The sequence below is a fragment of the Ostrinia nubilalis genome, chromosome 6, assembly GCF_963855985.1.
Source record: "Ostrinia nubilalis chromosome 6, ilOstNubi1.1, whole genome shotgun sequence".
NCBI lineage: Eukaryota > Metazoa > Arthropoda > Insecta > Lepidoptera > Crambidae > Ostrinia > Ostrinia nubilalis.
In genome coordinates, this window is record NC_087093.1 from 3,122,081 (window position 1) to 3,132,828 (window position 10,748).

Consider the following 10,748-nt stretch of genomic DNA (forward strand, 5'->3'; position numbering starts at 1 on the left):
TACCTACTTACAGATCGTCAAATCGATTGCCTCTTATGACGTCCCGTCATAGTAACATTGCACTATAGTAATATTTTTGCTTTAAATCACAACTCACAAGGGTAGAGTCGCAATGACAATAGAGGCACAGTTTCCGATTTAATTCCTTGGCCGAGTCAAGGTCGTCGAGGAACAAGGATAGGCCAAAGGCAGCCTTCGGGCGTTTACAACAATTTGTAACGTTTGTGGTTCCGGCAATAACTCTCCACTCGAAATGTACAGAAAGTAGATTTATCTAAAGCCCGGTCCGTGAGCACGTAGAATTTTGTCCAATGACCCTAGCTACCCATCCTTATCGCTCGCGCGTAATTATATTGCTGTCGCGACTGTGCGACTGGCACCCGCAGTGAGTGTGCGAGCGCGATAGCAACATAATTACGCGCGAGCGATAAGGATGGGTAGCTTGGGGTCATTGGACAAAATTCTATGTGCTCACGGACCAGACTATAGAAAACTTGAACTTAATTCACAAATACTCGTATACAGGGTGACTTTGCATACGTTGCCAAATTTTTAGGAGCGACTCAGAATCGGTAACTTAATCGATTTGCTCGTACGTAAAGAACATATTTTTTTCATATTTTATTACTAGCTTTCCGCCCGCGGCTTCGCCCGCGTTGAAATTTTTCTGTCACAGAAAAACTTTGTCGCGCGCGTCCCTGTTTCAAAAACCGGGATAAGAACTATCATATGTCATTTCCCGGGACTCAAAATATCTATATGCCAAATTTAATCAAAATCGGTTCAGTGGTTTAGGCGTAAAAGCAATACAGACAGACAGAGTTACTTTCGCATTTACAATATTAGTATAGAATTTTATCCGCATCCGCTGCGCGCGGCTTCAAAATTGGCACACGTGGATAATTTACTTCGTTCATAGAAAAATACGCACACACAGTTAACTGCAGAGCTCAGTAGACATTATGGTGGGACTACGATTCTAAATCATTTCGATAAAGTTTTTTTCCGAGAATCTTGATCAAAAAAGATTTTTATTTATTCGATGCAAGTAGGTATTTACAATTAATTTACAGTGAACTAAAAATAAATTTTTCGATAAAGTTATATTGTTCTATAGAGCTTATTAAAAATTGTTGGAAACTGTTAACACAAAAGGTAGTAACATTCCTCCTGCCATATTACGAGTATAATATAAGTAGCAAACTTAATAATAATATGGTAAGAATCTCATTATCGTTTTACGGTCTTATTCATAATCATTTTTCACATTTTATCAAATGCTTATTAGAGGTTTATAAAACGTTTGATAAAAATTGTTATTCATAATCGTCATTTAGCGCTAAAATCCTCTTATAACTGTGTGATAAGTTATCGAGAGCTCGGGCCTTGTTTAAAGCTCTAATAAACCTATTTTAACCTAACTTTTATAAATGTCATTTCATATGAATGTCACTTCGTTGGTTTATTTATTCAAAATATCCTTGCTGTGATCCTTGCTTGTGAAAATGAATGCTATAAATGCAATTGTGCATTTAGCCAATAATGCCGACCCAGCGCGACGTAGAAAGCTCTACCGCCAACGAAGCAACCCATTCGATTTGCGGGACCTAAATTTTAAAATAAAATATAGGTTCAATAAGGACACAGTGCGCACCATCATAGATTTGGTGGAAGATGATCTGGTTCAGAGCGCTAGAGGTGGTGGCACGTGTCCTGAACTGCAAGTTTTAGTGGCCATAAGATGTTGGGGACGTCGTGAGGTAAGCACAAAAAAGTGTTTTATTTTATCCCTTTGTCGTGGCTGCTATAATTATTTTCATACATTTTCAGGTACAAGATGATGCTGGTGACCTCCATGGCCTAAGTCAGCCGACAGTGAGCCGGATATGCGCCAGAGTCGCGCATGCAATCGCGAATAAGGCAAATTCCTTCATCAAAATGCCTATCACTATAGGAGAGCAGGAAAGAATTAGTGCCAAATTTAGAGCAATTAAAAATTTTCCTGGGGTGATAGGAGCCATAGATTGCACCCACATTAAAATTAAAAAAACCGGAGGTGACATGGCCCAGTACTATATTAATAGAAAAGGCTATTATTCCCTGAATGTTCAGGTAAAATATATTTTGATTTTATACAGTTTACAACAGAGAAAGATTTGTTTTAATAATGTCTATAATTTTTACTTTGTATGATCTAAATTTTAGCAACATTCAACACTATATTATTGGATGGATTACCTACAGGATACTGTTTTTTTTATTTTAGGTTGTCTGTGATGCTGACCTCAAAATAATGGATATAGTGGCTAGATGGCGAGGCAGTACACATGACAGTCGAATTTTTATGGAGAGCAATATAAAACAACGATTTGAGGATAGGCAGTTTAGAGGACGCCTTATTGGCGATTCGGGCTACCCTCTTCTGCCATATCTATTTACACCTATTTTAAGGCCTAGTCGTCCAGAAGAAGAAGCATACAATAATGCTCACATCTCAACTAGGAACACTGTTGAAAGGTGTTTTGGGGTGTGGAAGCAGCGGTTCCAATGCCTACTCCATGGCTTACCAGTAAGCCTCCAAAATGGAAAAGCTGTGATCATAGCATTGGCTGTATTACATAATATAGCCATTGATATGAATGACACATTGTTAGGTAAATGTTATCAATTTGACTGTACATAAGGAATACAAATCTTTATGACAAAATGTTGACAAATTCATAATATTTTTCAGAACAACATATGGAGCAGGTCCCTGTAACTCCGCAACTTTCGACGGAGAACAGTGTTCACGACAACCGACCTTCATTGTTGAGGCGTAGGTCGCAGTTGATACTACAAAATTTTATAAATCAACATTTTTGAATGGTACTAAAATACATTTTGATAAATTCCAACGATTTACTTTTATGTAATGTCATTTGAGTTCATGAAAATGTTGTATTTTAATTTTTCAGATACTGTTCCTGGCATCTTAATGAAAATAAAAAGAATATTTGATTGAAAAATACCTGTATTTCAATTTTCAGTCCAATTTGTTACTATCACAAAAACAAAACCTGTAGTTCTCTTTAAAAAAGCAATTATTCTGCAAAAATTCAAAACAAATTACTTTATATCACTAATTTAAGTACAATTAGTTTCAACAAACTTACTTATTAAAAATCACAGTTCAATTCTTTAAAACAAAGAAATTGCTTAAGTATAAACGTTTCTATTCGGAGGTTATCAACCTTCTACATTTAAAACAAAATAACCATAATTTACACTATTATTATAAAGGCGAATGTTTGTGACTAGGCATATGTGTATTTACTTTATATCACTAATTTAAGTACAATTATTAAACTTACTTACTAAAAATCACAGTTCAATTCTTATAAACAAATAAATTGCTAAAACAGATAGATTATATAGTCTCGAATAACATATAGGCTTCTTTTTATCCTGGAAAAATGCACAGATCCTGTAGGTTACAGAAATAGTAGTCTACGCAGGCGGAGTCGTGGGCAACAGCTAGTTAATAGTAATCTCAAACTCTTATTAAGTTATGACTAGTAAACATATTCATAGCCGTCTAAATATATTGCAGAAACACAATCAAAATGCGGATTGGAACTGCATAAAATACAAATTAAAAACAAACAGAAGTAAGGGAGGAACTAACTTATTATTTAGAATCTGTTAGTACTTGAAAAACTTTAACATCAAAAGACTTATTATTCTTTATTAATGTGAGTGTAATATTTAAGTTTTTCCTGTAATAATTGATGCTCAAGATCCAAGTTTCTCCCTTTCTTCCGTTCGTTTTCCATTTGAACTTCATGCAGTTCAATCCGGCATTTTGATTCTGTTTCTGCAATTTCGGAAATCCTAACTTTGCTTAAATCAATTAAGCCTTCTTTGTTTAACAGTTTCCTTTTTTTTTTGATTGCTGGTGCTTTAAAATTAGGTTTTGCTTTATTTTCTTTTGCCTCTACTTTTTTATTTTCTTTATCTTCCAATATGCCTCTAGTAGTACAAGCATGTGTATCTTCTATTTCTTCATCAAGTACCACCAATTCATATTGGATTTCTTCATTATTTATCAATTCCTGATCTTGCGTATTTTGAGTTGATTCCTCCTCTTGAATGTTAATTAATTCACTTTTATTTGAGTCCGAGTCAAATCTGTTAACATCGACTACAAATTCATTGGGCAACCAAGATGCTATATCATCAGCCCTATCGTCAGGCACTGATAATGGTGGACCACCGCCAGTTTTAATTTGAGCCTGCCTAGCAATGGTCTTGTCTTTCTTCGCACTGATTTTTATGAGGCTCCATTGCGATTTTAACTGGGTAATGGAGCGGTTCATACCAGCGCACATTGAATTAAACCTGAAAAAGAAATGACAGGATTTTGAATTACAGGTAAAGGCAAAATTTTATATTGAAGGCAGAAATCAAAAGATGTACCAACGTTGTTTGTAAATCAGCCCAAGCCGCAACCTTCCGTTTATTCGTGTTAGTGTCTGTATTTTTATTTTCGATTGCATTTACTCTTTCTTTCACCAACTCTTTCAGCAAATACTGAAAAGCAAACACTAGGCGTCAAACATAAATAAAACCATGCTACAAAAATTAGTAGGCACTTTATCAGGCTAAAAATAAGTACTACCTTATCTTCCTCCAACCAGTTTTCTGATCGTTGCCTTTTAGGCGGTCTGTTCTCCTTCGTCATGGACATAATTAGTATCCGATGTAACTAGCCGGGTCGTCGTAAGAGCTTATTGCAGAGTACAGGGTAAGAGGTACAGAATCCAGAACATACAATCCCAAGTTTTATAAAAGTTTGATAAAACTTGGGAGTTGATCGAAAAAACCGAAAACTTTATTAAATTTTCGTGCCAAATGTCAATGTCAGTAAGTAAAACGTCACAGCTGCCAATTTTTTGTTTTTTTTTTCTGCGATTTGTCTATGATTTTACATGGTCCATCAAGTTAAATCACCAAAAAAGCTGTTTTCGTTCATTCTTTTTGTATAGTCTGTGGAAAGAAAATATTAAACTCTGTTTTAGCTATCAAAGGTTTATAAACGATTATGAATAACGTTTTTTATCAGAGGTTTATAAGAGTGTTTTAAGCCTATCAAACGTTTTAGCTAATGTAGGTTTTAAACCTTTATTAGCATTTTATTATGAATAAGACCGTTAGTCTACATTTTCAGAATTACCGCTAAACAAGAATGTAGCCTGTTTCTATGTGGTAAGCCTAGTTAGACTAAAAGCCACAAATCGTCTAACAATATTTGCTTTCTGAGGTAGGTGCGTTTTTTTAAACAATGAGTTATGAAATATAAAATCTATAGGTACTTCTATACTATCTATACTTCTATACTAATATTATAAATGCGAAAGTGACTCTGTCTGTCTGTCTGTATTGCTTTCACGCCACCACTGAACAGATTTTGATGAAATTTGGCATAAAGATAGTTTGAGTCCCGGTAAAGGACATAGTATAGTTTTTATCCCGGTTTTTGAAACAGGGACGGGCGCGATAAAGTTTTTCTGTGACAGACAAAATTCCACGTGGGCGAAGCCGCGGGCGGAAAGCTAGTATGGTATAATTTATTAATAACTTACTGGATTAAATTGGCTATAGAAACTGATTTATATTGCGACTATATTTATTCTTTACATAATATTTTTAAGGGAATTTTCTTGGCAATAATTTAGATATTAATGAAATAATAAAAAGCAAACTTACGTTTTTAAAAATTATTCATTACTTTTTATAGCTTTTGCTAAAAGGTTTTTAAATAGGTATTTCAGTATGATCTCCATTTTCTGCCATTAAGCATTTCCCTCGGGCGATGTATATATTATGGATTTAAAAAGGAGCCTAAGGGAATATTGCCTACTTTCATTTACAGGATTTTAAAATCGAAACAAATAGTTCATAAAAACGTACCAAGGCTAATCATTGGGGCAGTATGTATTATTAAATGGAAACATATTAACTAAACTTTAAAAACTATTCCGATTTTATCTTTATTATGTTCATAATATTATTATTATTAAACAATATCGGTACTAGTTTCTACCCGCGACTTCGTCCGTGTGGAATAGTTACTTGTCTTAGCGTGATGATATACAGGGTGGAAACGATAAGTGATCTCACTCGATTATTTCTAAACTATACAAGATATTGAAAAACTAATTACTGATCCTGAAAGTGCTTCACGAGCCCTTTCAAACGGTATCAGTAATAGGTTACAGAATTTACTGGATCTATCCAAAAATTCAATGTTTTCAGTCTCCATACTAAATGTATGCCAGCCACACAATATTCGAAGTATAATTTTTTTTAATTAAATAATAAACACTTAAAATGAACTCGTAAATTGCATTCTTATTTAAAATTATTAATGGAAAACATTTGTTTTATGCTTTACTTACTACAATATTATCAAGACATGAGTGCGATGACTGTAGCAGTACTAAATATATGGAAACTGGAAACTTTGAATTTTCGGATAGATCCAGTTTATTTGATAACTTATTATTGGTACCGTTGGATAGAGCTCGTGAAGCACTTTCAGGATCAGTAACCAGTTTTTGGATATCTTGTATAGTTTTTAATATTATGTGGTTTTACTAAATGTATGGAAGCTGGAAACATTGAATTTTCGGATAGATCCAGTTTATTTTATAACCTATTATTGGTACCGTTGGATAGAGCTCGTGAAGCACTTTCAGGATCAGTAACCTGTTTTTGGATATCTTGTATAGTTTAGAAATAATCGAGTGAGATCACTTATCGTTTCCACCCTGTATAGCCTATAGCCTTCCTCGATAAATGGGCTATCTAACACTGAAATAATTATTCAAATTGGACTAGTAGTTCCTGAGATTAGCGCGTTCAAGCAAACAAACTCTTCAGCTTTATAATATTAGTATAGAAAGTATAGGTAAGTGATTATAGTCGAAGAAAAAAGCTGGTGATAAAATATTTTTTTACTTGGTACGCGTAAGTCTGTACTAATAGAGGTATGCACCTTGCAAACTTGCACGACTAGATATTTAGTAGCGATGCTTTTAAAATTCTTTGATTGTGTTTTGAAGATAAAATTTTAAATTCAGTAATAATATTTATCTTTTGACTCCACCAAAAGTTCCAATTGATTAAAAATTTTCGAATATAGAAACAGCAGCTTTAAAAAGTTACCACGTCAGAATCGAAATTAATATATTTAAGCGTCGAAAATATGAGGCTTAAAATATTTGAATCTTGTAACGGTTCTGGGCCAGATATTACGCGGGCAAGTGTTGCTTGACAATATTGCACCGGGCTCAATGCATTTCATTCCACTGAGTCATAAACAAAAACAGCCACAACACAAAATGCAACAGTAATAGAGTTTGCGTAATCCAAATCATCATTATCATCATTTCAGCCACAGAACATCTACTGCTGAACATAGACCTCAATGATTTCCACATCGCCCGGTTGGCACCGGCCTACATCCAGTGCTTTCCTGGTATTTATTTCTTCGATCCTCCAATTCCATCAACATAAATGGTAGTAGTTATTGTGTACAAATTTGGATAATAGATGGCGCTGTGTGTCTGTTAGTTCACGCAAGCGTGTTATTTTTCCGGATCGATCCATAATGTTGTGAATTCATTTGAAAATGTTTGTCTCAAAGTCGTAAGTAACCTTTACAATCATCTTTATCTCTAATTAATTTTTAACTCCAATTGTAAAATTTAAAATTGTCAGTGAATAGTGATCACCTAATAACACAAATCAAAATATATTTTAAGTACCTATGTTGAAAACAAGGTAAGCGTCTATTTAACCTCTGACCTTAATCAGAAGGTCTTTAATCAGAACTATAGCCGTTCTGATTTTACTGTTGACTTCTGTTTTTCACAAAGAGCGCTCACGGGCTGTCTCTATGTAATGAGATAGCGCTCAGCTCAAGCCCTTAGGGTCTAATTAGACTGGCGCTCACTGGGGCAAACAAAGACACAACAATCACAACATACATTACAAAAAATATCTGTTATAGGAATTTATTCCTTATTTGCGATCTCAATAACCTTAAGATCAAAAGGTTTTTGTTCCAGTTTAAATAATATACGCACCAAATCGTAAAAGATACAAAACATTTTTAATATAAGTTTGTAGCTGAATTTTATAATTAGGGACAGTCTAGACTAGACTAGACATAGACTGCATCCTACTTAACATCAGGTACGATTGTGGTCAAATACCTGCCTTGTTATGCATAAAAAAAGTTAAAAAATAAATGGGGAATAAATTGTGATCCCAATGAAGTAGAGTCACCCACATCATGAAATATCGTTCGTTCGTTTCAGCCAAAAGACATCGTTGCTGGACAAGGGCCTCCCTCAAATATGTACCATGTAATATTGAGTAATATGAGTCAATCAGTCGGCATTATTAATTAAGTACTTGTCACCCTCCCTGCGTGATCGAATCAGAAATGAGGAGATCCGCAGGAGAACCAAAGTAACCGACATAGCTCGCAGAATTGCTAAAATCAAGTGGCAGTGGGCGGGGCACATAGCTCGTAGAGACGATGGCCGTTGGGGCAGGAAAGTTCTCGAGTGGCGACCACGGGCTGGAAGACGTAGCGTGGGCAGGCCTCCTACTAGGTGGACCGACGATCTGGTAAAGGTCGCGGGAAGAGCCTGGATGCGGGCAGCGCAGGACCGTTCATTGTGGAAAACCTTGGGGGAGGCCTTTGTCCAGCAGTGGACGTCATTTGGCTGAAACGAACGAACTTGTCACCATCGACTCATTTACTCTCTATTGCAGGATTTGTCTCTACTCTCTCTAAGAAGATTTGGCCTGCACTTTTCACACTGGCCAAACGGGTTGTGGAAATACATGAGTCGGTACATACAAAAATATATGGATGCTCAGTTGAGTAACTAAACGGAACTATTCCCACCTCTCGTTCCTACCGCTGCAACTCCTGTAGCCAGGACAGCTTGACCACCAATAAAACCCAACCAGTGAAGGTCAGTTGAGTAACTAGTCGACACGGCTAGAGGATTAGTACAAACTTCAAAGCATTACATAGAGTACCTTTCTCTTGCAGTAGAATACAGGGCGGAAACGGTAAATGATTTCACTCGATTATTTCTAAACTGCAAGATATCGAAAACTGGTTACTGATTCTGAAAGTGCTTTACGAGTTCTTTCAAACGGTATCAACAATAGGTTACAGAATAAACTGGATCTATCCAAAAATTCTATGTTTCCAGTTTCCATACTAAATGTATGCCAGCCACGCAGCTTTAAGGATCAACTAACCATTTTTTCAAAAAGTTTACTGATGATGCAGGCCGCCACCAACCGCCATTGTGGAAATCATTGGGGGAGGCCTATGTTCAGCAGTGGACGTCCTATGGCTAAAATGATGATGACGATGATGAATAGTTTAGAAATAATCGAGTGAGATCACTTATCATTTCCACCCTGTATACGCTTTCATGTTAGTTCCACTCGCCAAAACGCCCGAATTATTTAATCAACTTACTAAAATAAAACTAAACACAAAGTTAATTAACACGGTTTGCATTCATACCCACTGCATTATACCACAATCGAGATTAATGCAGAAAACACGGTCCCGTTTTGAAATGCGCAATGCATGCAGTGTTCAAACAGTCGCAAATTCGTGTAAAACCTGCATTCATCCTGCATTAATGGATTTAATGAATGCTGCTGACAACGCCACTCTTGTGGCGGAGTTTTGGGCTGACACTGTGTAGGTTTGTTGTCGACACGATAACAAGAAGATCCTGCATTGTAATAAAATTATTATACGAGTATTAATTAAAGTAAAATCTACTTCTATACTAATATCATAAATGCGAAAGTAACTCTGTCTGTCTGTCTGTCTGCGATTTTGATGTTTGGCATAGAGATAGTTTGAGTCCTGGGAAAGGACATAGGATAGTTTTTATCCCGGTTTTTGAAACGTGCAGTTTTTCTGTGGCAGACAAAATACCACGCGGGCGAAGCCGCGGCCGCGGGCGGAAAGCTAGTTTTATAATAAATCCAATTAGAGAATGAAAGTTTTCTTCCAGTGGTATGTCCACTGCTGAATATAAGCCTCCACGAAGTGGTAATAATATCTAAACGAATTATTACGTCTTTTTGTCAACCTTAACTGCACGGAGTTTCTAAAATTGGCTCTAACACACTGTCATCCATTTGTGTTTGGCGTATTGAATGAGAACGACATACGAGTAACGTACCTATTCAAACTGTCATGAAAAGTGTATAAAATTACCAGCGCCATTAACAAAGATAAGTCTACTGCACATACGTTTGCGGTATCTAATTATTATGCTAAAGTAATTTGGTAGAGATGACCCACATACCTGGTTAATGCACGAACTTGCACATGAGAATGCATCAAATTTACTGCCTGCATCATGCGGAATGGTAGTAGGAACTTTAAGGAGGTCGATCTATCTTTTAGTGCGGGCTATGATCGGGAAATACGGTCGCAATAAAACTGGCTAAAGCTCGGATGAAGTGGAGCATCCAAATAATAATATCCATCAGTCACCAACACCATGCATGTGCCGATAAAGGAACAGTGTACTGTTATAAGTCACATATTATTTTTCCCCCTATTATGGTAAATGATGGTGACGGTGAATAAATAAAATTGTATGCTTTAATTTTAAGTAAGTAAAGTTTTAGAAAATTAGCTTAAA

The 10,748-nt window shown here is 35.9% G+C and overlaps 1 protein-coding gene across 1 annotated transcript; it reads left to right on the top strand.

Moving 5' to 3' along the window:
- Positions 1-1,243: 1,243 nt before the first annotated feature.
- On the top strand, positions 1,244-2,991 carry LOC135072878 (putative nuclease HARBI1). The gene is made up of 5 exons (XM_063966911.1): positions 1,244-1,760; positions 1,831-2,112; positions 2,267-2,654; positions 2,735-2,868; positions 2,958-2,991. Exons 1-4 carry the CDS (start codon positions 1,506-1,508, stop codon positions 2,863-2,865), a joined length of 1,056 nt encoding a protein of 351 aa, XP_063822981.1. The 5' UTR covers positions 1,244-1,505; the 3' UTR covers positions 2,866-2,868; positions 2,958-2,991.
- The last annotated feature ends 7,757 nt before the right edge of the window (positions 2,992-10,748 follow it).